The sequence below is a fragment of the Lepidochelys olivacea genome (assembly GCF_965140295.1).
Source record: "Lepidochelys olivacea isolate rLepOli2 genome assembly, chromosome: 22".
Taxonomy (NCBI): Eukaryota; Metazoa; Chordata; order Testudines; family Cheloniidae; genus Lepidochelys; species Lepidochelys olivacea.
This window is the reverse complement of record NC_140432.1, coordinates 15657538-15685125: the sequence shown is the minus strand read 5'-3', so window position 1 is coordinate 15685125 and position 27588 is coordinate 15657538. Positions and strand designations below refer to the sequence as shown.

General features: G+C 56.9%; 2 protein-coding genes and 1 long non-coding RNA gene across 8 annotated transcripts in view; 1 reads left to right on the top strand and 2 right to left on the bottom strand.

Moving 5' to 3' along the window:
• On the bottom strand, positions 1-11719 carry MFRP (membrane frizzled-related protein). Of its 3 annotated transcripts, XM_084611739.1 has the most exons (13): positions 11345-11719; positions 10184-10304; positions 9456-9596; positions 8858-8989; positions 8137-8371; positions 6348-6478; positions 5896-6021; positions 5179-5255; positions 3873-4021; positions 3116-3246; positions 1995-2129; positions 1554-1681; positions 1-1307 (listed from the first exon to the last, which is right to left on the bottom strand). In XM_084611739.1, exons 1-13 carry the CDS (start codon positions 11489-11491, stop codon positions 1083-1085), a joined length of 1878 nt encoding a protein of 625 aa, XP_084467865.1. In that variant the 5' UTR covers positions 11492-11719; the 3' UTR covers positions 1-1082. The 3 variants fall into 3 exon arrangements, with proteins under 3 accessions (XP_084467865.1, XP_084467867.1, XP_084467866.1); XM_084611741.1 differs by lacking the exon at positions 10184-10304; XM_084611740.1 differs by lacking the exon at positions 10184-10304 and having other exon boundaries at positions 11350-11719.
• Positions 10809-25957, top strand: LOC311511293. The gene is made up of 3 exons (XR_014709247.1): positions 10809-11113; positions 12859-12900; positions 25247-25957. It is a non-coding gene; the product is annotated as an uncharacterized lncRNA (long non-coding RNA).
• The window catches only part of USP2 (ubiquitin specific peptidase 2), a 59505-nt gene continuing 47481 nt past the window's right edge, over positions 15565-27588 (bottom strand). For all 4 annotated transcript variants that reach the window (XM_084611743.1, XM_084611742.1, XM_084611744.1 and 1 more), the window contains 9 exons: positions 24392-24503; positions 24185-24295; positions 23136-23200; positions 22757-22860; positions 22588-22668; positions 22113-22191; positions 21719-21826; positions 20521-20641; positions 15565-17346 (listed from right to left, as the gene is read on the bottom strand). In XM_084611743.1, the coding sequence (XP_084467869.1) occupies positions 17259-17346; positions 20521-20641; positions 21719-21826; positions 22113-22191; positions 22588-22668; positions 22757-22860; positions 23136-23200; positions 24185-24295; positions 24392-24503 (869 nt within the window). In that variant the 3' untranslated portion in view covers positions 15565-17258. The remainder of the gene's footprint in view (positions 17347-20520; positions 20642-21718; positions 21827-22112; positions 22192-22587; positions 22669-22756; positions 22861-23135; positions 23201-24184; positions 24296-24391; positions 24504-27588) is intronic.

Here is a 27588-nt window from a genome sequence, read left to right as displayed (position 1 = left end):
TAGTTGCAAAATGCTGCAGCTGTTTATTAGACACACAGAGTCGTGCCAAGGGCATTGGAGCCCACGCTGCTGTTCTGGCCAGCGCCCTGGGCACTGCCAGCCAAGTCAAGTGGAATACAGTGCACTGGGCCTTGCCTTAGCCTGCAGGTCTGCGTGGTGAGCTGATTAACTCTTTACCCTGTGTACAAGTGGCATTCGGGTAAGGTGGAAAGACAGCTGTCCGGTGCCAGAACTGGGCCAAGGAACTGAAGTGTGCCAATGGGTGCTATGTCTTAAGCTGCCGTGGCATTGGGGAAGCAGCCCTCCAGCCCCCTGCTGCCCAGATGAGATGTCAAGTTAGAGGCTCGGGCACAGGAAGGTTTGTAAAACGAAGTGTGATGCTGGGGTAGGTGCCATTTCTTAAGGTGTTTTTTGTCATTCGTCTACCTAGGTACTTCTATGGCCCCTGCCATCACAACAGGGCCCCATGTAGCTATGCTTTTATCCTTACAACCCCCTGGTTGTTAGGGAAGTAGCATTGTCTCCATTTTACAGATGGGGAAACTGAGTCAAAAATTTGTTTTTTCTTTTCCCTCTGTCATGCAGGGGGTGTAGGACGGGGTGTATCGGAGGATGTGATGGGTGAGAAGGCACGAGCCGGCGGACCCTTTGACCCCACTGCAGGACTGGGGAGATGGGGCCAGGCGTTGCCGAAGTGCTGTGACTATGCAGTGTGGAGACCCCAGCAGCCATTCACTCGCATTCTGGGCACTTAGGGCCAGCCCTGGTGGCTCCCACAGGGGACTGTTATGGGGGATACCATGGGGAGTTATGAGGGATACCATGGGGAGTTATGGGGCAGCAGGCTCCCAGTCTCAGGGTGGGTGGTTTCTTCTCCAGCACCTTTATTTGGGGGTCCTGGGCCCCACAGGCTCTCCCCATGTCCTCAGGTCCCTGAAGGGAAACGCGTTGGAAGGGGAGGGCATAGCTCAGAGAAGAGTTCGAGTATCCACCCACCCCAAAGCCAGACAGGTCGCGTCTCTGGCCTGGCTGGGGCGGGAAGAGCCACCCCACCCTTCCACTCGCTGGGCCCCACCTTCCCCTCACGGCTTGAAGCACTCCACGGGGTCGTTGGAGTCAGGGAGGACATTGCAGTTGATGGGCCAGAGGATGCTGAGGAGGCTGAGGGCCTGCTGGCAGCGCTGCTCTGCCGTCAGGCACACGGAGCGGCAGGGCTGCAGGACGCCCCCGTCCGGCGTGCACTTGGGCACGAAGAGGCTGCAGATCAGCAGGCGCAGGTGCTGGTAGCAGGAGAGCCCCATCAGGGTCTGCAGGGAGAGAGGGAGGCAGTGAGCACCACAAGGCCTGGGGTACTGGTGGGGGCGGCTTCCCCGTTTATGGGTGCATTACCCCCTGGGCACTCTACACTGCTGGCACCTGATGTCCCCACCTTCCACCCAAAGCAAATTCTCCACCCAGCCTGCTTGCTTCCCACTGGGTTTCCCTTCCCGCCCAGCTGACACCCCCCGGCCGGGCAGCACAGTCTCCCCCATGGCCCCCTGTGCTGGGCTCACCTTGTAGTCTCGGAGCATGGTGGCTGCTTCCTGCTGGTCTGGGATGGTCAGCCAGATGTTGGGGAAGGAGGTGGTGTTGTAGCTGAGACCCAAGCACACCTCCACTTGGATCTGCTGGCAGGAGGACTCTGCAGGGGAGAGGGCAGGTGATACAGGTGGCAGCTCTGAGCTGGGGGGGTGCGCTGGCTAGGACGTGCAAAGAACGTTTGCAGGGCCCATGGGCTCCAAAATCTGGATCCTAGCCCAGCAGGTGCCTCAGAGTTGGTGGTCACATTAGTGTGTAAGGACAGAGGTTCCCTGGGTGCAGAGCTGAGGCCTACCAAACTCATTCCACCTGTGACCTGAACCGGCTGAGGGAAACTGGAGGATAAAGTCCCCCCACCCCATAAGCCAAGTGTTGGTCATTGTAGGAGCTTGGTTGGGCTAGGGGTTGTCACTCACCAAAGGAGGGGGGTGAGACACTAGTGCAGTTGAATTCATCGCTCCCATCCGGGCAGTCATGCCAGCCATCACACACCGACTCCCGCGCCTGGCACTCCCCGTTTCTGCAGGAGAACTCCAAGGGGCTGCATGTTTCTTGGCAGATGAGAGAGAAAGATGTTGGAATGAGCGGGTACTCGTCTGAGTACAGCGATGGGGCCTACATGCTATGGGCTGCAGTGTAACTATAGTCACCATGGTGACCCCGTGCTTGCAGACCCAACCGGACACACACGAGCAGTCAGCAACTGTAATTACAATGGGAAGCGGTGCCCAACTCCAGTGTAACTACAATGTAACCATGGTCACTGGATCACAGACCCAACTGGACAGCGCTATCATACCGTGACTAGAGCGAGTGTCCACGGGCCAGGATAGCTACAGTGGTATCAATTTGCCACTTCCCGTACAGATGGGAACTGAGGCTCGCTGGGCCTCAGTTCCCATCTGCACAACAGCACTGCTTCACTGGGATGTGCACGGACAAATGCACTGAGGGGGAGCAAAGGTCCCCTGGGAAATACCTTGGAAAGAGGAAGTGGGGGAAAGGCAGACCTGGAGGGTGGAGGAGTGGACTCTCCTGACGGTCACTGCTAAGATTTCTGGGCACTGCTGCTTTCTGTTTACCCCAGTGATTCCCAGGGGACAGAGCTAGGGAGGTGATCGCATTGTTCTCCCTTCCTAACAGCAATCAGCTACTTACTGGGCAGCAACAGGGAAATGACAGGGTGTCAGGCTATTCCCTTGATAAACCTCCCAAGGCAGTTCCCCTCCTAGAAAAAAACGACCCTGTGATCAGCCTGGCTGAGGAGGTCTCTGTCCCCTTCTCAGGGAGGTGTGGGGAGATGGGACGATCCCACAGCTAGGGAGGCAGACCAACGGCCGAGACCCATGCTGCTTTCACCACATGTGATGCCCAGCTCCGTGCCAGCGATGAACCCACAGCTGAGCAGCACCCTGGCAGAGAGTGCACCTGGGTCAGCTTGGCACCAGGACATGCCACTCAGAGATGGGCGACCCTGCCACCCAGCTGGAGGAAGACCGAGTAGCAGGGAGGGTGCGTTTCAGACCCAGGGACCTACTTTCCGTGGCGTTCCGGGCACGGTAGGTGGCAAAGAACCCGTCCTCCGCCACGCCCTCATCTGCCATGAACAGGACGGTCATGACGTGTCGTGAGGAGGTCAGGACGGGCGGCAACTGGGAGCCACAGAACCTGCCAGGAGAGGAAATGTGATGGGAACGAGGGGGCTGAGGAGCAGGGGAGAGAGACCAGGAGGGAGAGAGAGATGGAGAAAAAGAGGGGAGTGAGACAGAGAGGGAAAAGAAGAGAGGAGCAGAAATGGGGATGGGAATGGACGGTGTGTGGGAAGTTGTGACCGTGCCAAATGCCTCCAGAGACTTTTGTCCCCTCCCTGTGCAGCCCGTCTTCTTGCTGTGTGCAGAATATTGGCTAGTACCTTGGGAAGGCATTGATGCCTAGTGGATAAAGCACTGGACTGGCACTTGGGAGCCCTGGGTGCCCTTTCCCAGCTGTGCCACCGGCCTGCCTTGGGTAAGTCACTTCCCCGCTGTGCGAAACGGAGAGAGTAAAACCGACTTGCTTCGTACAGCACCTGGAGATGTATGGCTGACAGGCAGCTAAGGCTGGGTCTGGGAGGGGCAGGACCTGGGTCTCTCCAGTGCTGGGGATGGGGGCATTCAGTCGGGTAGGAGAGAGGTTCCTCTTTCTCCCCAGGAGGTGGCTCTGCAAGGCAGCCCTGCTCAGGGAGTTCTGCCCCCCTCCCCTTCCCTCAATCTCCTGCCCCCAGCGGCAGATCGCTGAGCCGCGGGCACCTGTACCTGCCCAGGAGGCTGAGGGCGTCCGTGCCTGCACTGTCGTGCACCTCCACAAAGTCAAAGGTGCAGTCCTCCTGCGACTCCAAGCTGAAGTTGTGGAACTGCAGATCGATCACATGGCCCACGGGCACGGCGATCTGCCAGAGACAGAGCTGGAAGAGACCGATGCCAGTAAGCCTGTGCCAGACATCCCTGCCCGTGTCTGGATGGGGAACTGCCAGCTGGGCACAGACCGGGTGGGATGGCGTGGGAATTATTTCATGATATTTTGTATGAAGCGTGTGTGTGCCTCAGTTTCCCCTATGTGGTGTAGGGTTAAGTAGGTGGTGCGAAAAGCTTGTTTCCTCTTTGTAGAGATCCAGAGATCCGGGTGTGTCTGACGCCTTGCTGCCTGCTGCCCCAGGCCCATGGAGAGTCCCAGAAGACAACAGCCACTCCAACTGGATGGAGATTGGGCACCTAGCAACTAACGACCATGGATGCCAGCAGGGTGTGACGAGCAGGGGAACAAGGACAAAGGACCGAGGAGGGGCCGGGTGGGGTTGCTAAATGGGGGCTGCTGGAAATGGGGGAGACGTTCCTGGACTGGGATGAAAGAGGGGTCAGAGGGCTCTGGGCCGGACGCAGATGCTCTACGCTGTAACTTTTCTGTTCCCTGTGCTAACCAAGGGCTGTCTACACTGTGTTCCAGACATGTAATAAACCCTGTTGCTGTTACAGTTCTGGCTGAGTCACTGCAGTTTAAGGAAGTTGGGGGCAGGGGGGTACATGGATCCCTTTGGGTGCACACAGCTCCTGCAGGCGGACTCGCTGCAGGGAGCTCACAGTGGGAAGCAGGGGTGGTGAAGGCTCCGAGGTTCAGTCCCCAGAGGCGGGGAAGGCAAGTGGCTCACCCTCGTGAAAGAGTGTGACCCTAAGGGGGCTGGTACACTGAAGGGCTCCTCCCAGGGACTGTTCCAGAGCCGCACGAGAGCACCGGACCTGATCCTTGACACCGGGCATTAAACCACTGCCCACCTCTGGATGGAGGAGCTGCCAGGGTGGCCCAGACTGGGGCATTTCTGGCTCTTCCTGGTGTTCTGGACACAGTGGGGGACCCTATCCCTCTGTGGCTTGAACAGCACAGGGCCAACCTGACCACTCCACCTCCCCTGCCCTCCATAGCCCTGGTTCTCCTTTCTGATGCCAACAGCTGCATGGCAGAGGTTGGCCCTTGTCCTCTTATGCCAGCTGGGCCACATGACACACCTCCCCGTAGCCTCCACTGCTTAGCACTCTTGCTGCCCCCAGCCCCTGGCTCCCCCCTCACCTGCTGATGCGGGTATGGCTGGGGGTGGCTTGGGGTGGAGAACTGCCCCTCCAAGCTGGTCAGCGACCCACCGCATTCTGGAACAAGACAGACACCATGGGGTCGGATCTCTGCTCTTGCCCAGCTGTGACTGGTGCACGCTGGTTATTCTGCCGCCAGCCCTGTGACCCATGGGCTCTCCCCATCCCACCCCCGGCCCGGCACCCCTGGTGCTGTCTGACTCAGTCCTGGCTTTCCAGGGCTCCCTGCACTCTGCAGCACCCGGGCAAGAACATTTCAGACTGTCCCTGCTGAGGGATTTGCTCTGGCCCCGCGTAGTCTGTTAGAGATCGCCCCACCCCATTCAGCCCACAACACATGGACTTTTCCTCCCATGGCTCTGACCAGGCCCCTCAGTCCTGACGCATGGCATCCCCTGTTTTTCCAGTCCTGGATCCCACCCACTTCTGCCAATGCCCCTCAACCGTTACATGCACCGTCCTCATGCTGTCCCAGGCCTGGGCTCCCACACTTCACCAACGCCCTGCCAGGCTGTCCTGCCTGCCAGCCCTGCAATATCCCTCGGTACGGGCCCCCAACACCCCATTGCAACTCCCGTCCAGGGCCCCACCCAGCACTGCTGCTGCCCCTCATGCTGGCCCAGGCCTGCCCCCCCCCCCGCCCCGGCCCAGCCCCTGTGTGGCCAAGCCGTGCCGGAGGCCGCCCGGCTGCCCGTGCCTTTGTGTCTCGAGCTGCAGTTGGCTTCGTCGCTCTTGTCCGTGCAGTCGTGGAAGCCGTCACAGACAAGGCCCAGGTGGAGGCAGAGCCCCTGGTCGCAGAAAAACTCGTCCCAGGCACAGCTCTCTAGGACAGACAGACAGATGGACGAGGAAGAGGAGTGGCTGCTGAAAGCAGGAGCCAGTGGCTGGGTGCGGGCCTAGGAACCTGGCAATGCCCCTTGGTCAGCAGCTCCCTGCCCAGGGCCAGTGCCCCATTGCCTGTGGGTTCACAGATCTGAAGGCCAGAAGGGACCACTCTGATCAGCTTTATAACAGAGCCTCCCCCCGCCCTTGGAAGCTGCCCACAGGTGCCCAGGGCTCGGGGTGGCCCTGCATCAGAGGGCCCCTGCTGCCCTGGGAGGGTGAAGCCCCAGGGGTTGGGGTGGCTGTGTGTGGGGGGGCCGCACTCACTGTCCCTGGGCACGATGGCGCGGTAGTGGGCGGTAAACCCCAGGGCACCCACGCTGTTGTCCGAGACGAAGGTGACGCGCAGCCGGTTGGAGTTGGTGTTGATTGTCGGGGGCGCCACGTCCCCACAAAACCTGCAGAGAGCAACAAGTGTGTGCAACCGGTGCCCCCTGCCCCAGAGACCCTGGCAAGTGGGGCAGGCACCTGCCCATTAACCTCTTGAGCCCATATGGCTGGAATGGCCTGGATCCCGTGGTGGGGGGAGGCTGGATCTGCCAGGGTGCCCTTGGAGCAGCAGGGGAGCACAGGACAGCTCCGCTGGGCTCCCTCCACTCCATTCCTGCTGCGCTGCTCTGGGGGGAGAGACCCGCAGGCCCAGGGCAGGGGGCATTTTTGGGCTTATGGGCATGTCAGTGCTGGCTGGAGGCAGGAAGGGTGGACAAGCTTCTGTCTCACAGCTCTGCCAGTACCCCTCAATCCTGACCCAGAACCCCCTGCCATGCCAGCCCTGGGATGCCATGTCCTCCCACTCCCCAGCTCTCCCAGTGCCCCTCAAGCCTGACTCACAGCCCCCTGCCATACCACCCATGGGACACCCTGGCCTTCCCAGGCTCCCACCCACCTCTGCCAGTGCCCCTCAGTCCTGATCCACAGCCCCCTGCCATACCAGCCCTGGGATACCCTGTCCTGCCCCCCAGCTCTGCCAGTGCCCCTCAAGCCTGACCCAGAACCCCCTGCCATACATCCCTGGTCCCCCTGTCCCCCCACAGCTCTGCCAGTGCCCCTCAGTCCTGATCCACAGCCTCCTGCGCTGGGCTCCTGTGATGACAGGTACAAAGTCCGCACTGGATAAGAAGGGGTTAAGCTCTGGGCCTAGGTGGAGGCACCTGCAAAGCCTGCCCAGCTGGAGGCAAGGTATAAAAGGGAGGCAGCGGGACTAGGGCAGATTTCTGGGCTGGGGAAATGCTAGCAGTACAGCCCTGACCAAGATTGCGCAGCAGAGACTGGAGAGACCTAGCGAGCAGGTCAGAAGCTTTGTGGTTCTTTAACTTCCTCTGGGGAAAGGGGCTGTTGGTAGGAAGTGACCTGGGGGGTGGCTGCTTAGCACCCTAAGGTGCAGAACCTGGCTGCCCACCATTGGGCCCTGTATGGGAGCCTGGTGGAAAGGGTGGGCCTGGGCTCCTCTATGCACTCCAAAAGATGGGCCACCCAGGGGGCCTTCTCCTTGGGGGAAAATCCAACTGGGGGAGCCCCTGACTAGCCAAGGGCCAAAAGCCTGTGTCCCCCAAGCTATGGGGAAAGCCCTGAAGCCTCTGTGGGTGCTGGAAGACTTCTCTGTGACTGGTGTCTCTTTGGGGACCCCCTGGAAGGGGAAGCCTGGATTGTAACCCAGCAGGGGAGCCACAGAAGAGGGGTTGCCTCCCCCAACCCCAAGACAGAATTGTAACTGACAAAGGGATGTCGGGGAGGGAGACCACTTGCTACAGCCCTGCTTGAGTGCCAGGCAGCCCTGGGGGTGAGTGCCCCTCTCCACCCCACCCCCTGCTTTACCAGCACACCTGCCCTGGACCTTCTGCAGGCCTAGCTAGGCTGGGGCCTGGCCTGAGCAGAGGGTGCTGCTTGCTCTGGCAAGTTGCCCACCCTGGCAGATGGGAATCCAGAGCACTGCCCCTCTGCAACTGAGAAACCCATGGCCCAAAAGCTGAGGATCTTGTGGCTGATGTGAGCCTGGATGGGTGGGGATATTGGGGGGGGGGGTCTGATTCATCCAGCCTGGCAATGGGGTCCCTACCTGGATGTCCCTCCCCAAGGGGAGCTGCTGGCTGCTCCCAGCTCTTCGTACAGCTCCACCCTGTCGAAGAGGCACCATCTTGTGCCTTCCAGGCTGAGTGACTCGATCTTTAGCTGGATGGCCAGCCCGTCCTCCACCTGGATGCGCCAGACGCACAGGGTGTTGGGTGGGTAGGGGGCAGGGTACCTGGGGGAGCTGAGGGAGCCCTCGGGGCCCTTCAGGGTCCCCCCACAGGCTGCACAGGGACACAAGACACATTGGAGAGGGAAGGTTACAGTGGGTTGAGTTAAGAAGGGGTTCTTCCCCATATCACCCTAGGATGGGGGGTGCTGTGGGGTGGATGGGGCTCACTCTCTGTGCCCCCAGCCCTGGAGGGGGGTGGATGGGGGGGTCCCCTCTGTGTTCCCAGCCTGGGTGGGGAGCTATGGAGTGGGTGGGGCCCCTTTCTGTGCCCCTAGCCCTGGGGCTCAATGCTTACCCTAGTCAGGGATGGGGATCCCCTCTGCTCTTAGCTGCTCTCCCCACTGCTCCCCCTTACTGGGATTAACATGAGGCTAGTCAGGGAGGTGAGGAGGGGGGCTGTGAATGTGGCTCCCTGTGATCTCCCTGGACAATGGGGTCTCGGTTTGGTGTCTGATGCCCTCCTGTGCTCAGTAGGGTTGGGGGTAGATCTCTGGGTCCCCTGGCCTGGGGAGAGGCTCTGCGAGGCCCTGGTACTCACAGGGCTCTGGTGTAGCAGCTGGGGGCGGCTCTCTCTGTGGCTCGGCGGTGCCTGCAGGCGCTGTGGTGGCGTGGTGATGGTGGGCAGATGCAGTCGCAGAGGAGGGTCCGGCTGAGTGTGAGGACTGCAGCTCTGCTTCCACAGGGAGAGCCAAGAGTGGGGGTCAGCCACTGGAACCGGGGTCTCTGGGCAGGCAGCTGAGACTCTCTCCCAGGGATCAGACACTGCTGGTGGGGGAGGCCTGGCCTGCAGCTGTCTCCCCTGCTTGGCACCCCAGATTGGGGCGGGGAGGGAGCAGGGGCTCGGAGCTAGGTGTTTGGGGGCTGGGGAGTCTCTTCCCTCCACCCGGAGCTCAGTGGATTTCAGGCTGTTGGTAATTCCAGCTGGAGGGTGGACCAGGTGGGGCCAGGGTCTTGATGGGGTAGCAGTAGCTAACCCTTACTCCATTCCCGCAGGTGTGCTCCCAGCCCCACTCACTGCCCTGACCCTGGGGGGGGCGGGGGTGTAAGACTGCAGCTGGGTTGTGCTGCTAGCATGCCGGGCCCCCCACACCTGCTGTCCATCCACATGCCCCAGCTGCCCCTGCCCTGGTACTCACGGGAGATGATGATCCCCAGCAGCAAGGCGAGTAGCAGCAAGAGCAATGCACTCATCAGTGCTACGCACAGCCAGGAGAACTTGCAATCGGGCCCGTGCTTCCTGCCCGCCCTGCCCCAGAGCCGCTGGCCTGCGGGGGGAGCTGTGTGCACAGCGAGGGGTCACTGGTGAGCATGGCTGGGGGGGCCCCTCCTTCCCAGAGCCCTAGGGGAGAGGTCTGTGTGGCACCCAGCCCTGCCAGCGCTAAGGGCAGTGGGACAGGACCCCCAAGGCTGGAAGAACTGGGGAGGGGACCCTGTGGGGATACACCTGGCTCTGGGTACGAGCACAGGACCCCTCAAGCCATTCTTGGGATACCCAATATTCTGGCCGTGGCAGCCAGTGGGCGCTGTGTTGGGTGGGACCTGTGGGTCACTGCTCCCCCTCTGGTGCTTGTGGGTATACAAAGTGCAGCTGGAGGGCACTGGAACAAGCTGCTGTGGGGCACAGGACCAGCTCCTTGGGGTACACCGAGTACAGGGGGCCTGGCTTGAGGGCACTGGTGTGACCATGGTGGCCCCCTGACAGCCAGTACTGTGTGGTGCATGACTCCCTTAGGGAGGACCCTAGGGTCTGCTGGGCCCATCTCCCCCAGGCAGAGGGAGATCCCCTGCCTCTCCTCCCTGTTCCCCTCAGGGGCTGCCCACTCAGAAGGGCCCACTGTTGCTAGGGCCCCCAGGGAGCTGGTACCGAGGCCATCCCAGGGGGATCCAGTGCTGCTCCCGTTCTCCCCCGCCATCTGGTGCGGAGTGGGGGGTGCGCAGCCAGCCCCCTCGCTCTCAGGCTTGAAGATGGGATTGCAAAACTCCGTCTGCAAGACACAGAGCAGGTGGTCAAGGGGCTGGTGTGGCTATGGTGGGGGTGGAGCGCCTGGGACACAGTGCAGTGTGAAGCAGCAGGGAGGTGAACAGTGCTTTGTGGGGTGGGGAACATGGGGCATGCTGGGCTGTTCATTAATGGGAGTCAGGGCCTTGCTGGGGGGTGGGTGTGCGCAAGGGGGCCAGCCCTGGGTGCTGGGAACAGGTGCACATGGCAGGGAGGGGTCAGTGCTGGGGAGGAGAAGCAGGAGGTATGGTGGGAGTGGGAAGTGAGGTCCTCCCCACACAAGGCAGAGCAGGTTAAATTAGGTCAATTAACCTCATAGGCTGCCCCAGGAGGAGAACCAGGGCTCAATAAAGCTGAGTGGAAGATGACCTTCAGGTGGGGTGGTCTAAAAGGAAGAAGCTGAGAGCAGAATGGGCTGCTGGGGAAGCAGTTGCTCCCTGGGGGAGGGAGTTTGGGCAGGAATGTGCGGTGCATAGGAAGGAATCCAAGGAGTGCTGGAGCCTGGGAGCAAGCAGACAGTGGCTGCTGGGCAAAGCATTCAGGGCTGGAACCTGGGGTCGTGGGCAGGCCTGGTTCCCTTCCCTGCTGCTGAGAAAGTGGTCCAGGGCCCGGCTGTGGTGCAGAAGGACTGTCTGGAATGGCGGGGAGGACAGTACAGTGACCTGGCCAGGGCGTGGAGCCACAGAGGAAGCCACGCGAGCCCTGGAGAGCGAGGTGGGATGCAGCATGAGCAGCTGTCGGTTATGGGGAGCATCAGACCTGAAAGGAGCAAGACCCCAAACAGATGCCCCAATGGTGAGTGAATCCCCTGATGGGGGTCTGTACCAGGCATCGGGGGAGGGGGACTGCATGGTATTGAGGGTGAGCTGGGGGAAGCACATGGCACTGAGGGGTCAGGGCTTGGGAGGTGACTGCCTGGCCCCAGGGGCAGGAGGTGACACCAGCAGCAGGAGCTCTGGGCCAAGCGGGTTCAGGGCCAAGACCCCACACAGCTCCCTCCCCAGTGGCACCTGCTGCCGCCCATACCTTACTCTGCTCCAGCCTGTCGGGGCACAGCGTGATTTCAGTGAAGTCCTTCATCGCTGGGGGTGATTCCTGGCAGGATCTGGCTAGAATTGCTCCCCTGGTGCATTCCTCGCCCTCTGGGTCTGGTGGGCCCTGGCCCCCTCCCATGGCCCCTCTGCCATCGGCATGGCCGCTCCTGATCACTGTGACAGCACAAAGCGGCTCCTGAGAGGTGCGACTGGGGTTTGATCCTTCCCCCGGGACATCCACGTGGTTATTGCGGAGCACTCAGAGCTCTGGTTGAGCTCAGTCTGCCTGCTGCTGGGAATGTAAATGGCCAGGCTGGCTGCTTTGGCTGGTACCAAAGGTTGGAAGCCAAGGAATGGCTGTACTGGACTCGAGGGGGAGGGGGCTGGGAAAGCCACATGGCAGTGAAAGAATTTTAAAAGCATTAAAAAAAACAGCCCAAGCCCCAACCCCTCCTCCCACCTTAATCCAACTCAGCTGAGGATGCTGAGGTCAAGTCCCCTGGCATGGCAAACAGGAGTCTTAAAGGGACAGCACTGAGCTGGCTTGGTTGGACTGGTGCTCCCCAGGAGCTGAGGACCCTAGTGGCTCAGGCAGCTAGATCTGGGATGCATGGAGGGGTCCCCCATCAAGTTGATGAGATGACCTGCCCTGCTTCCCCTGGGCTATGTGGTGCTGTGGGTAGGTAAGCGGCTGTTGTGCTCCACCCCAGAAGTGGCTACATTGTGGCGTTGGCGGAAAGCACCCCTGTATTCACACCCTACATGCCACTGCACAAAATAGGCCTTGTGAGGGATCATTTGAAAACTAATAACTTGCTGGTTGATAACTTAATGTAAAGTTACGAAATCCCCTGTACAATGGCACATGTTCAAAATGCCTCAGCCCTGCCCAGGCAAAGGTGTTAGACTCGTCTGGTCTGGCCCAAAGAAGGCAATGTGTTTACTTGTGTGCAAATTGAGGGAAGCAGGGTCCTCAAAACTGCAGGGGGAGGAGATAGCGGAACTACAAGTTCTGTTCCCTGCCAACAAGAAGGGAAAGGTGCATGAAGCCTCTTTGCCCACCAGACTCCATGTTGCCTTCCTCACAGCTTGCATAAACTTTGCTTTGAGGGGTAACCTTCAGTAGGACCCACTCCTAAGGTTCCCTGGACTATAAAGGGGTAGAGAACCCCAAGTAATCTCTTTTGCCTAAGACCACCAGGGCCCCTGCACCTTTGGGCCTCTGGGAGAGAGCCTGACCCAGGAAAGGGACAGTCCCCATCTTGTTGGAAGGCTGCGGGTGAGACCATCTCAAACCAAGCTTTGAACCAAAACTTGTTAGATTGTTAGACTTAGATGCATGTTCACTCTTCTTCGCTTGTAGCTAGTTTCACCTCTTCTACTTGAATTCACTTAATCCTACCTTTGTTTTGTTTTTGATACTAATCTAAAACAATCCAGTGCTGTGTGTAAACCAAACTGTTTAACTCAAGTTAAAGCAACAAACTGAATGTTGACTCTTTACAGGGGCAACAAACATGAAGATCTGAACCCTTCAGGAGAAGGCAGGTCAGTGCAGAACGCACATCTTTGGGGAAAGCTGGGACTGGGAGTGTGCTGGGGTCACCCCGAGAGGAGTAACCAAGGCTGCTGAAAGCCAGTCTTGCTGGACTAGGCTGCAGCTCTACATGGACGCTTGTGGTGTGACTAGGGGTCTGGTTGTGAGTGGTGCAGGGTGGGAGTTACAGCAGCAAAGCTGAGAGGCAGCCAGGGTTACAGGGCATGTGATGACCCAGCCCCTCACTGGTCTGGACTGCACCCCAGAGTGGGACGGTAAGGTATGCTGATGTAGTACATTCCTGAGGAGCATCTCCGAGCCCCTGGCTTACATTGCTCTATGAAGCCTTAGCCATCCTTGAGGTGCACAGAGCAGTGTCTATGGAGTTTTCTGTAATTGTATGTGGCCAATGTGTGCCTCAGTTTCCCCTTTATTTTTCATGGTTACTGGAGTTGGGGGGAGACAGTCTCTCAGGGCAGGCTAAGAGACATAAGCATGCATGATGCCTAGCTGTCTGAACCTGAATGGGTCTGTAAAGGACTGGTGGAGGCTGACACCCTATCGATGGAGAATCTGAGAGGACAATGGCAAACCCTGTCACCAGGACATGGACACCTGGCAACCAATGCCCCAGAGGGAGATGGATTTCCCCACCTCTCTGCAGGGAAGCTGGGCAGAATCTCCCAGCTCAAGAACCAAGGATTGGGAAGGTGTAAAGGGGGGGAATAAAAGTTGTCATCTGGAGGGCAGCTAAGTGCTCACCAGGGATCTGAGGAAGGAGATGATGGTGCTTGGAAAGGGGGGTACGCTACAGTTTGGCTGGGCTCTGGGCTAACCTGAAGGACCTTGAAGACTCTGGGCTAACCTAAGGACTTGCTGTGTTCCCGTTGACAAATAAACTTACTGTTTTGACCATGCTACTTGAGTCATTGCAAAGGCTGGGTGAGGTACATTAGAGGGTGAGGGGGGTCTCCAAGTCTCTCCAGGAGCATTTCTCAGTTGGCCTTGCTGAATAGAGTGCCTGCTGTGAAGGAGGAATGCTGGTGCCCCAGAGATTCAGTCAAAGGAGGGGGTGAGGCTGCATAGCCTATTCTCTGCAGGAAAAGTGAGACCCCTTGGGGGTCTGTCCCCCCCAAAGGGGTTCCAGCTAGAGACTGTTCCAAAGCTGGGGGCGGAGCACAGATCCTGTGGAGCTATCAGTAGGTCAGTGCTATTATCCCTGCATTGCAGGGGGGAAACTGAGGCATACATAGAAAATATTAGGCCCTGAAAAAACCTACATAGGTTCCCCTCAAGGTGCTGCAGTTAGGAGCTAATGTCCCCTTTTGAAAAGTGCCTTTGGAGCCATTGGCTTTCAAGGAGTGTTCTGCTCCTAAGTCACTTCCATGCTTTTGAAAATGATTCTCCTAGTGGCCATCACTGGGGCATCTGTGCACCTGCTTTGCCCAAGGTAATGCAGCCAGTTGGTGGCCCAGCCAGGAGTAGAACCCAGCAGTCCCACATCCGAGCCCTCTCCTTGGTTGCGCTGGTGTTAGTGGGTGGGAATTCAAGTCCGCCTCTTCTTTTATGCTTGTCTGATGGGTGCTGCCTGGAACGAAGCTGCAGGGTCAGACATCTTATGAGAGAGTGTGCCTGGGGTAGGGAGATGGAGCTGGGGCCTTCTCCCATGGTCTTGAGTCCCTCCCAAGACATGATCCTGGCCCTCAAGCTGCTTTTGCTCCCCTGGACAGAGGCCGCTTAGGGACTTGTGTGGAGTATTCATGAGATCTCCAGGGGTGGCCTGGAGGCAGCAGGGCTGTCACTGTCCCAGGGGGTCTCAGGTCCTGCACTTCCAGTGGGCTTGTTAGGGGGTGAATGTGTCTGGGGGGGAGCCTGGTTCTCCACCCCACAGCAGCTCATTCCCTTGCTCCCTCCAGGGCATTACTGATGCCACCAGTGCCCCATGGGCCTGCAGGGAGTGGATGTGCAGTGAGCGAATTCCCCTGGCTGTGTTTACCGTTGGCTGGGCTGGGTGCAGCGTTTCCCTAGTGCCTGGCGCCAGGGCCCAGCCAGTCGCATTCCTGCAGCCCCTCAAGGCGAAGCTGTTTCTCTGTTACTAAGCAGTGGAGAAAGGGCTCATTGTGCAGGAGCTTTGGGGAGAGCTGAGCTGCAGGGGGAGAGCCCGGTACTTAGGGCTCCCAAGACTGGGGCATGTTAATGGGTGGTGCGGGGGAGGGTTTACAGCAAAAGGCTTTGCTCTGGGCCTGGATCTCTGCTTCTCTAGCCAGCCCTGGGTCCCTTTTGCAGTGGTGTCGTAGTTCTCGTTCTGTTTCATGCTGCACAAGCCAGGCTCCGGGGGGCTGCAGGAGAAACTTGCTGCCTGCCTCAGGCCCAGGTTAAAGGGTGGTCCCAGCTTGCTTTAGGCCCTGCTGTCCTGCTCTGGGGGGCAATGGGAATCTCATAAGCCCTCTGGGCAGCCAAGAGCTGTGCCCTGGCACAGAGCACGGCTCTATCTAGCCCACTGCCACCAGTGAGTAGCCAGTGGCAGGATAAACCCCCTAGCTGGCTGGGCTTACCTGGCCTGGGGGCGGGTTTCCACAGCTCATGCCCTTGAGCTGCCGCATTAGGCTGGGAGGAGTGTGGTCTGTCCTGTAGCGTTAGCTTGGGACGCACACAGCAAGGCAAAGCCTGGGGGGGGCGGTCAAGCTAAAATTTATTCCTGTACAAGTCTCCCTTGTACTCTACACTCTTCCGCTCACCTTGCTTACACAGTAAACAAGCAATAACCAAACCAGCAACTCTGCTCTGCTCAGCCTCCCTCCAGCTGCTGTCTGGGCTGCTCCTGTAGCCACTCGTCCCCTGCAGCAGGTGCCCCCAGCCACGTTGAAAGGGGCCCTGGCTAAGCAGTTGGAAAATGTCCCTTTCAATCTAAGTGTCAGTCCTCTTAGACCTGTTCTTGGGGCAGGGCGCAAGGAGCGGTTGAGGGAAGCAGGCAAAGCAGCCAGGATGCCCCAGCCGTGCAGTGCCAAGAACAGGCAAGTGGCACAATTCAACATGGCTGTGGGGGCATCTCTGAGCATGGCAGGGGCTAGCTCAGCTGTAGGGTGTGGTGGGATGCTCTGAATGTGGCTGGGGGGGAAGGGAGGAAGAGAACAAATTAGAGAAAAGACTAAAAAGGCAATTGAGATTCCCTGGCCAATTCAGGGGAAGCCCAATGGGGCTGGCTTCACGCCTCTGTGGGAGGGAGAGGCTGCTGCTCACCATTCCCAACTGCTCAGAGACCCTCCCACGCCCCCCTAAAAAAAAAAAAAAAAGCTGGCTCTCAGAAAGCTGCTGGCCCTCATGGCATAGGCTGGGCATGCTCCAGAGGATTGTGGGAACATTACTTCAGCTCACATGCCCCTCCCTGCTCTCAAAACATTTTAAGGCACGGTTGTACAGCAGGCTGGTAAACCCACCCAAAGCGAGTCTCTCCCCCATCCCCGATGCTCCAAGCAAGGAGGCCCCCTAGGAAACCAGTGTGGGCACTGTGGATTGAGAAAAGTCAATTAAAAATGAACTCAAGAGTATCCCCCCAAAGTGCTGAGATGCAGAACAGTCACTCCAGGACCTGTCCTGGGCTCCCTGTGCACCGCTGGGCGTCATCCACACAAATCCGGTCATAGCCTGGCCAGGGAGTTTCAAATCAATAATTCACTGCTACGACTGCTCTATGGGCAGAGCCACCAGCCAAGTTGCCTCGGGCTATTGGAGAAGGGTGGCGGGCTATTAGTCCGGTTTAGAGGAGCAGCCCCTGGCTGCAGCGAGCAGGGTGGGGCCGAGCTGGAGAGCAGGTGCGGTGTTTCCATAGTGCAATTCAAGATGGGGTTCCCAAGCAGCAGGCTCCAAATGGTGTGGTTGCACCAGGATGAGATGGAGGTACTCTTGGGTCCCCAAACCCCACTCGTGTCTGCCCCGGGGTGGGAGGGGTTGGTTGCTTGGAGTTAATGGGACAGGCAGGCTTCTGCGCCCCTTGGCATTTATTACACACTAAAGAAAAGAGCAAAATAAGCTAAGAATCCAATCCCCGCCCCTAATAGCAGGAATCGTCCAAACTGTCCAGCCCCCTCTGTGCCGGCATCCTCTCCGCTGTCTGTGCCGCCGGTTGGTCTGGGGCTCCACTTGTCTTCAGCCTCAGCCGCAATGGGCCCCCGGGCAGGAGAAATCTACCCCCCCACCCCCGGCCAGGGTGCTGGCCCCATTTTAGGGGTGGTTTCTCTTGCGTCTTGTGTTGTTTTTTAAAAAACGAACCGATTAATAGAAATCCCCGCCAGAGTCGTGGCCGTCCTGGGTCTTCCCGTCTCGGCATGGCCATGCCATGCTCCCAAGGGGCCGAGCGGGGGGGCAGGAGCTACATGCGGGAAGACGGGCTAGCCAGCTCGTAGAAGAGCAGGTAGGCGTCGCTGCTGCGCACGTGGCTGGAGGACATCGGGGTGACGCTGTAGGGAGAGAGAGGCGGTCATGGCACAGGAAGGGAAGCTACCCCCATAGCAGCCCCCAGTCACCCCACAGCTACAGAGCTACCCCCACAACACCCAGAGCCTGTGCAGTCCCCAGTCACCCCACATCTACAGATCTCCCCCAACAACACCCAGATCCCGTGCAGCTCCCAGTCACCCCACATCTACAGAGCTACCTTCACAACCACCCTAGCCTGTGCAGTCCACAGTCACCCCACATCTACCTAGCTACCCCCACACTACCCAGAGCCCATACAGCCCCCAGTCACCCCACATCTACAGATCTCCCCTGACAACTCCCAGAGCCCGTGCAGTCCCCAGTCACCTCACATCTACAGATCTCCCCCAACACCCATTCCCCATGCAGCCCCCAGTTACCCCACTGTGATGTTGCACTCCATAAGATTTTATGAAAATATGCTAATGAGTGTGAATATAATGTAACTGGAATACGCTTCATGCAAAAGGTCTCTTGTAAGGTATCATTACAAAGCTTATAATCTACTGAGTGTGGTCATCCTATTTGTATGACTATATCATACCTGTATCTGAAAGTAGGAATATAAAACATAACTCTGAGGTCCTATTGTAGTTATGCAAAGTGTGGGCCATTAATGGTGGTTTAGAATCTTGATGGGTTCCATCAGCTAGGACAATTGACTGCAGATGGCTCTGTTACTTGCAAGCCTTCCTATGAGTCAGGCTGGGAAGAATGAAGGCTTGGGGTCTCACAGGACATGTGACCATGTCACCTGGTACTGGAACCCATCTTAAACCTGGTGCTTTTCCATTTAGAAGGAGGGGTGGGGACCCAAAGAGACAAAAGATTGCTGCCTTGTGCCAAAGGTATATAAGGGCGTGGAACAGAACAAAGGGGGCTGCAGTCATGAGAAATCCCCTAGTTTTTATCACCTGAGCTGGAACAAGGACTGTACCAGGGAAAGGATTGGGCCCAGACTAGAGAGGAGTCTAGTCTGTGAAAGAAGCTTACTGGAACATCTCTGAGGGTGAGGTTTCATCTGTAATCAGTTTCTTAATGTATTCTTCTTAGACTTGCATGTTTTGCTTTATTTTGCTTGGTGACTTACTTTATTGTCTGTTATTACTTGGAACCACTTAAATCCTACCTGTTATACTTAATAAAATCACTTTTGTTTATTAATTAACCCAGAGTAAGCCATGAATTCCTGGGGGTGCAAACAGCTGTGCATATCTCTCTATCAGTGTTATAGAGGGTGGACAATTTATGAGTTTACCCTGTATAAGCTTTATACAGAGTAAAACAGATTTTCTGGGGTTTGGATCCCACTGGGAACTGGATATCTGGGTGCGAGAGACAGGAGCACTTCTTAAACCGCTTTTAGTTAAGTCTGCAGCTTTTGGGGGACGTGGTTCAGACCTGGGTCTGTGTTTGCAGCAGGCTGGCGTGTCTGGCTCAACAAGACAGGGTACTGAAGTCCCAAGCTGCCAGGGAAAAGGGGCTCTCAGCACATCAGGTGGCAGTCCCAAGGGAGTTTCTCTGACTCAACCTGTCACAGCGGCATAGTCAAGCAGGATCTGTGCACAGCTGATTGCTTTGAAATGCTGGTAATGATTTTAAGTGAGGTTTAAGTGTGTTGGCTGGAGAACAGACAAAGTGATTACCGGTTAGATATTTTCTGTTTGCTTATTTTGGGTAAGGGAAATAGGGACAGAAAAGTAAGCAAAATAAGTGAGAGTGAAGATCAGAGGAAGCTAGAACTGCACAAGTTGCAAATTGCCCAGAAAGGCAGAACGCTGGGTGCTGGGAAAACGAGCTCACAGGTATTCTCAGCACATCAGGTGGCAGCCCCAAGGGGGTCCCTGTGACCGAACCCGTCACACCCACATCTACAATCTCCCCCCACATCACCCAGAGCCTGTGCAGCTCCCAATCACCCCACATCTACAGATTTCCCCCAACACCCATTGCCTGCGCAGCCCCCAGTTACCCCACATCTACAGAGCTACCCCCACAGCCCCCCTAGCCTGTGCAGCCCCCAGTTACCCCACATCTGCAGAGCTACCCCCACAGCCCCCCTAGCCTGCGCAGCCCCCAGTTACCCCACATCTACAGAGCTACCCCCACAGCCCCCCTAGCCTGTGCAGCCCCCAGTTACCCCACATCTACAGAGCTACCCCCACAGCCCCCCTAGCCTGTGCAGCCCCCAGTTACCCTACATCTGCAGAGCTACCCCCACAGCCCCCCTAGCCTGCGCAGCCCCCAGTTACCCCACATCTACAGAGCTACCCCCACAGCCCCCCTAGCCTGCGCAGCCCCCAGTTACCCCACATCTACAGAGATACCCCCACAGCCCCCCTAGCCTGTGCAGCTCCCAATCACCCCACATCTACAGATTTCCCCCAACACCCATTGCCTGCGCAGCCCCCAGTTACCCCACATCTACAGAGCTACCCCCACAGCCCCCCTAGCCTGTGCAGCCCCGTTACCCCACATCTACAGAGCTACCCCCACAGCCCCCCTAGCCTGTGCAGCCCCCAGTTACCCCACATCTACAGAGCTACCCCCACAGCCCCCCTAGCCTGCGCAGCCCCCAGTTACCCCACATCTGCAGAGCTACCCCCACAGCCCCCCTAGCCTGTGCAGCCCCCAGTTACCCCACATCTACAGAGCTACCCCCACAGCCCCCCTAGCCTGTGCAGCCCCCAGTTACCCTACATCTGCAGAGCTACCCCCACAGCCCCCCTAGCCTGCGCAGCCCCCAGTTACCCCACATCTACAGAGCTACCCCCACAGCCCCCCTAGCCTGTGCAGCCCCCAGTTACCCTACATCTGCAGAGCTACCCCCACAGCCCCCCTAGCCTGCGCAGCCCCCAGTTACCCCACATCTGCAGAGCTACCCCCACAGCCCCCCTAGCCTGTGCAGCCCCCAGTTACCCTACATCTGCAGAGCTACCCCCACAGCCCCCCTAGCCTGTGCAGCCCCCAGTTACCCCACATCTGCAGATCTCCCCCACAACACTCATTGCCCATGCAGCCCTCAGTCACCTCAATCCACAGAGCTGCTCCCCACATCAGCCCACAATACCCATCCACCTCCCCATATGCCCATACAGACCCCTGGCCACATGGGAAGTGGGACGGGTGCCTGGGATGCCAAGTGCCAGGATTACCGGGAGTCGTTGAAAGTGTGCCACTCGCCGGACACTGGGCTCTTGCAGTAGGCTGTGTAGTGCCCTCCCATGGTGGTCCCGGAGTGATTTGAGATGGCATACAGGTTGTAAATGGCATGATCTGTAGGGGTGGGGCAGAGCAGAGCAAACCCAGCAATTAGCGAGGGTAGGGTCCAGCGTGCTCATCCAGACCCCTGCTGCTGGAATCCCCTGCCGGGCTGGTATTGTGCCCTTGGGATTCCACTAGCAAGGCACAAAGAGCAAGACCCCAAGGACTGGGCAGAAGAATGGGGGAGGGGGTGAGCCAGGACTCCTGGGTTCTATTCTCCGCTTGGGGAGGGAGAGTGGTCTTGAGTGAGCAAGTGATTGGGGGAGCCAGGACTCCTCAGTTCTGTTCTTAGCTCTGCCACTGGCTTAGTGCATGGCTTTGTGTGTGTCACGTCCTGTGCCTCAGTTTCCACACCTGAAATACAAGGCTAAAGGCATGTCCCTCGGGGGCTGGGGAATTCGTCCACCACTGTCTCGTTCCCTCGAGGGTGTGGGGTAGAGGGGTGCAGCAAGGCAGAGCGTGCCGTGCAGCCTCTGCTGGGGCAGGACACAGTCCTAGGGAGACAGAACGTACCCACGCCCTGTCTGTGGGATGAGTGCACTGGCAACCAAGGACACGCAGCTAGTGGGGAGAGCTCCCTTGGGGTGGCTCATCAGCCACCAAGCTCCCTGTGCCAGGGCCCGATTCGAGGTGGCTGCAGCACGGGGAAGGTGTGCAGGCTGAAGCCTGTTGGGGATGACTCAGCTTGGGTGGCAATTGCTGGGCTGATGAGGCAATGGGATGGGTAAGTGGAAGGATCTAAGTGGGAGGGAGAGGAAACGGGAGAAGTTCAGAGGGGCAGCCTGGGTGGAGGAGAGGTGGCTGTGGGGAAGTCTGCTTTGCTGGCAGGCTGCAACCCACTCTCTTGACCTTGGTAAGTGAAGAATAAATCTGCACAGGGAGGAAGGGTCACGACTGGGTGTGTGTCTGATCTAGGGCCAGGCCGGGCAGTGTGGCACACTGGTTAGCGACAGGGGTGCTCCGTGACATGCCCCTGATGCCCAGTGGGATGCCGTGAGGGACGCTGCCCCAGCCCTGCCCCATCAGCTACGGGCATGTTGTCTCCCTGTGCCAGCACACCCAGCCCCCGCCTTGCCCCAGGGTACTCACTGCAGCTCTGTGCGGCAAACTCCCGCAGGTCCAGGTCCTTCAGCTGGAAGCTGATGAAGGTGGTGAGCTTGCTGGTTCGTATCCTGGCTTCAGAGAAGCGCTTCAGATCTGGGGGGGCGGAGTCAAGGAAAGGGGGCAGGGCCAGGACAGATGGATGGGAGGGAAGGGTGGGAGGAGATGTGCACAGAGCCCTTTGCCCTCTTGGGGATGGGCCCCGGTCTTCCTCTGGTATGTCCCACTCAGCAGAAGCTGGATCTGCTAATGCCTGGGGGTAGGAGGTGACTCCCACCCATATCCCTTTGCCCCAAGACCCCCCACCCTCCCGCCCCATGGCATATGCTGCCTAGGTGCTGGGATCTCCACTGCAGGGAGCTCCGGGGAGACTGATGGATACGAAGCACCAGGATCTTTGGAAACCTCTGGACGCTGAACTTCTTTGTGCACCTTGTCCTGGTTTTGCAACGACAGCATGTCTGGGGGAGACAAACCAGGATTAGAGGGGGATCCTGATAGCATCATCGGGGGGCTGAACCCAGGAGCCCTGGGCCAGGCCCGAGCGTACTACCCACAGGGGAACTTCAGCAAATAGGCCCACCGTCTAGCGGAAATGGGGCACAGCGGAAGCAAATCCAAGCCTATCCCTGAGCCAAGATGGTGCCCACCTTGAGGGCAGGCGGCCTCATTCCCATGGGGCTGGGATGCGGGACCAACTGCTACAGCAAAACTGTGATGTGGGCAAATGGCGCAGTGCCGAAGGGTGATGATCTCTGTACCGCACCTCCTGATCCCTAAACAGCAGTCTGCCTGTCCATCTGTCCCTGCCCGTCCATCCCTTCCTCCCACCGTTTCCCCACCCATCCCTCCCTCACTGGCTTTTCGTCTCCATCCAGCACATCCTCCTTGGTGAAGAGCCGCAGGCAGTCCAACAGGGTCACCTCGCCATAGCTCTTCTGTGGGGAGCAAAGAGTGAGGGTCAGAGCATGCCCAGGCAGGCAGGATGGGGGGACGCTGAGCAGCAGGTGGGGGTGGGGGCATTACCTTGGCAATGGGCAGGGACAGGTCCCAGAAGGGGTCGAAGGCCGTGGAGCAGTAACCACACTCGCTGCAGGTCAGGGAGCTCTTCAGCTGCCCGACGAAGAGATCTGGGGTGGGGTGGGAACGAGAGGGGGTGAGAGATGCCCAAGGCACTGCATGGCCCAGCCCTCACCCGGCAGGGCTCTGACCATCACAGCAACCGTGTCTTCTACCGATCTATCCATTTGTGTACTGGATGTATGGGGTCTGAGCCGGCTGCCTGCCCTCCCCTCCATAGACACTGCAATTCCCCTGCCCGCCTCCACTTCACTCCCTGGGCCTTGCTATCCTTCCATCCACTCCCTGCCCCCATGTCCTCCCCTCCCCGTACCCAGGCACTCACCTCCGATCCGGCTATCCTCCCTCTCCTGGTACTTCTGCCACATCTGCCTCCCTTTTTCATCGTCACTGCAGGGGACAAAGAAGAGACAGAGTGTGTGAGATGCCTGCCAGGGCCAGCGCCCCACCAAGGCCTGAGCTGCTTTGCAGTCTGCAGGCGGAAGCATGCCAATTAGGAGGGAGCTGCAGGGAGCATGCTCTGCCCCCTTTACGGTCACTGGTCCAGGACTGATGCTGGAAAAGCTTCTCTGGTCCTGAACTCCACTACCGCGCCAGTGGGTCTCAAACCCTTAAAAGCACGGCATGCTGAGGGCCTTCGGGCTTTGCATTTAGTCCACTTGAACTTTAGTCCAGCACCGCTGGAGCACTTGATGGCTCGCGAGTTGAGTGACATAAGAGACCAGAGCCGTACCCCCATACATCAAGCCTGGGGACTCCATATATTTGGGATCTGTGACGTGCTAATTCCAGGGCTAGCAATGCTAAACCCTACAGACATCACGGCAGGCAGGTGTGCAGAATGCCGGGCTGTTACAGGGCTGCCGGCTCCCCCGAGCTTGGAACGCGTGGGAAGAAGGGATCCCCTCACATTAGCAGGGCTTTCTTTCTTTTTTCTTTTCTTTTCTTTTCTGGAGGGGACAGTTACCTGCCCAGTTTGGGATCTGCTGGTGATTTTCCTTCCCTGTGGCTCGTTTATTAGGCCCCAATCTCCCCTCCGCACCTGCAGCCCCCGTCTCCCCCCAGGCCCCATCACAGTTGGGTTCTGGTGTCCTGGGCGTTTGCTGCCAATTTGGTCCAGCCACCACCAATCTGAACTTGCTCAGAATCACCCCAAAGAGAGAGCTGGCCAAGGCAGGCCCCTGGGGTTGGGTTTAGCTGGTGAAAAACACCTCTGGGACCCCTTCTCCAGTTCCAGGCTGGGCGTGAGCCAGCTGGCAGGGAGCGTGGCTCCTTGGCGATGATGGATGGATGCTGCTCTGCAGAGGCAGCGTGCGAGAGGCACCAGTCTGTGCCACGGGCGTGGCTCTCTCCTCGCGCGCGCCGCCTACTTACGGCAGGTGGTCCAGGTTGTTCAGGTTGGATCTGGGCCGCACTAGCACCTGGTTCACCTCGCTGTGGAGCCCATCGAGGAGGAAGCGCAGGAATTCCTGAGCATCCTGCTGGCTGGAGTGGACAAGGGAAGGGTAAGGAACCACTCCCTGGGCTCCACAAGCCCCCTACCCCACCCCCCGTCTAGCCTAGGCTGTGGCAGAGCCTTACTTGTAGCCGACAAAGCGGGGTGCGTATCTCTGGATCTGGGTCTTGAATTCCGAGGGGCTCACCACTTCATTGGGGGACGAGGTCCAGAGCAGCTGGATCAGCTTTGCGAACTCTGCCAAGAGAGAGTGCAAACAAGGGTTACCAGGGCCTGCAGCTTGCTCCAGCCCAATCCCCCAGGTCCCTGGGGGCGTGTTCAGAACCGCAGCCCCATCTACCGGCGGCTCTCCTCTGAGGGGGGACTGTCCAGCTTCTTACTCCGCAGATCTGCTCCCAGTGCATATTCACGGCCAGATCTGCTGAGCAGAGGAGCAGCAGGAAACCTGGTCTGCTCTGCCTGGCCAGGGTCTCACGGAGGAAGCTGAAGCCTACACCTTGGGTATCAGCGGCAGAGCTGGCAAACCTGGAGGAGGAGTCGTCAGCCAGTCAGATTTAAAAAGGGGTCTTATGAATGAGTCAGCGAGAAACATTTTGTTGCCACATGTTAGACACACATCTGGTGGTCATCAGCAGGGTGTTTGTAGCTGCTGGGAGTGGTGCAGTTATTCTATATCATGTCATGTTGAAACCTTAACCTGAAAAAATCATAAAATCACCAAAAAGGCCACAACTTGGAGAAACACGGTCTATTTTTTTACCAAAAATTGGCAGAAAGCTTCTAAATTCAATTGCCTACGAACTATGTACTCAAAATAATACTGTTGCGGAAAGTTTGGGGAATATTTAGCCCCTGGTGACATATTTTATGCATTTTCCCATACTTGTCTGCCTTTGGTTAAAGCAAAAGTCTGTAGTCACACGACAGTATGAGCTTGTTTGTATCATGTAATACATCAAAATATCTGTCATTATTTGTAGGGTGGACTGATTGGAGAAGACTTTCTGTCTGCTATTTTATGACTATTGGCTACCGTGCAATGATTTCTGCATCAGCAACTGATGTAAATACAGAGTACACCAGGATGAAATATTTTCAGGATATGTTCCACTCTCTGGGCCAAGACTGGACTTATGACGTGTATGATGAAGCAATGTATTGCAAAGCACAGTTGATTAAATGGAGGAATCGAACCGAATTTGACAATGACCCCTTTGAGATGGGAGGCGTGCATCGTACAGTGAATTTCCTGGGTGACATAGGCAGTGTGATACAGGAAAGTGGGTTTGAAGACCTCCTTGTGGAAGCAAGCATCGATGGTGCTTCAGTCATCAGCCATGCTGTAGGAGCGAAAGCACAGAACCGTGGTGTTAGAATCCAGAAACCTATGAAGGAAGCAATGAATCATTTGAAATGGGTGGCACTGGGCGATTCCATGAACAATGATGTTCTCCCAGGAGACGAGAAGAGACGCATCTTGGAGAAAGCTTGACCTTGCACGGAAGCATTTGAAGATGTGGACAAGGCACACAGAGAAAAGAGCGTGGAAGCACAGAATGCTCTGGCAGACGTCATGAACAGAACCCAGTCACTCCGCCAGCTCATGGACACTTACGTTACCCAAGGGAAAAACTGCTGAGATACATTTCTGCTCTGGGAAAACTATGTAATGGATAAAGAAAAGGAGGACTTGTGGCACCTTAGAGACTAACCAATTTATTTGAGCATGAGCTTTCGTGAGCTACAGCTCACTTCATCAGATGCAGCTCACGAAAGCTTATGCTCAAATAAATTGGTTAGTCTCTAAGGTGCCACAAGTACTCCTTTTCTTTTTGCAAACACAGACTAACACGGCCGCTACTCTGAAATATGTAATGGATGTTGCCCAACTCCTGAGGGATACACTGCAGCAAAGAGAGGAGATAACAAGTCCTCGTCGCTTGAGACACTGGCAGAGATGATTGCACTTGAATTGCAGTGTGGTCATATGAACTATGCTAGATGGGGTTGTGTAAATGTACCAGAAGCCAGATATATGTCCCATGCCAGCTGACAGTCAGGGTACAGAATACCAGACTGCTCCACGGCCATGTCATGCCATATACCACAGAAGCATGTGGCAATCACTCAGCGAGGACTGTGAGAAGCATCTGCATCTTTGCACAAAAGATAAGGCGCTGACCAAGTATTACCTGACTGTACATTTTACGTTATTCGCAGTGATGTGTTTTCCCCGAGATATCTGAGAGACAAGGCAGGTGAGGTAATATCTTTTACTGGACTATGGTGAAAGAGACAAGCTTTCGAACACCAAGAAAACTCAGTCCAATCAAAGATATTACTTCACCCACCTTGTCTCTGCACATTTTAAGGCAGCTGTAACATCTACACAAGGCAGATGTGTGGAATGCAGCCTTCAGAAGCAGATCTCCACAAAGAAGTGACCACAAAGGGCATTGCTACAGATGAAACTGCTGTCCAAGATATTATAAAACTTGTGACTGAAAGTATGACAAAACCTTTATGCACTGAACCTGGAACAAGCCCAGACCACAGGCAGCCACTTGTGAACACTGCAACATCTACTGTGACCCCACCAGAAACTGAAGAAAGTTTGCTTGATCACAGAGAACGGCACACAAGGAATGAAACAGTTTGTAACCAGGAGGCTGCAAAGGGGTGAGGGAGACGTCTCTGAGCCCATAAAAAGGCACAATCTCAAATCATTTGATAATCGCAACAAAACAACTGATCAAAAGAAGAAGCAGAGCTGGGAACAGACATGTGTTGTATGTTGTCAAACATTCATGCTGTCAGTAGAAGTGACTCTACTTCAGCTTTCGGTGGCACAGTAGAAAGAGCTGGCTGACGACAGCCGCTGAGCTGGAGAGAGAAGAGAAACCAAAGAGGTCTTTTCTCCCTTTTAAGGTTCCACAGTAGTTCATCTGCCATTGATGGGCCTTCTCTATTGGGCAGGACAGGACATCACACCTTCTGCACACCAGCATTTCACACGACCTGATGTCTTTCTCCTCATTCGTGATTTACAGTTACCAAGGATTACAATGCAAACACTTAAATATTACCTTATACCATTGGGTACAGATATTATAAGCGAGATTAATGCATGCAGCAATTTACAAACGTTTTATAAAATCTAAACACATTCTTACATTTCTAATGTCTGTTTTAACAATATTAACACACAGGTGAGTCAGATGGGTTCCAGCCAGGTATTTGTCAGTGTTCAGGTGAGACCGAGGGGCCTTGGCATAAGCTGTCACCTGGTCTCTCAGTGTCTATTCTGCATTGCCCACCCAGA

Excerpts from the sequence above, each read along its gene's own strand:
- MFRP (XM_084611739.1), bottom strand. The coding sequence starts at position 11,491 with ATGGGAGGGGGCCAGGGCCCACCAGACCCAGAGGGCGAGGAATGCACC. Across the intron at positions 10,305-11,344 it reads ACAGGCTGGAGCAGAGTAAG|ACGGAGTTTTGCAATCCCAT; the intron begins GTATGGGCGGCA and ends TGTGTCTTGCAG. Across the intron at positions 8,990-9,455 it reads GCTGGGGATCATCATCTCCC|AGCTGCAGTCCTCACACTCA; the intron begins GTGAGTACCAGG and ends CTGTGGAAGCAG.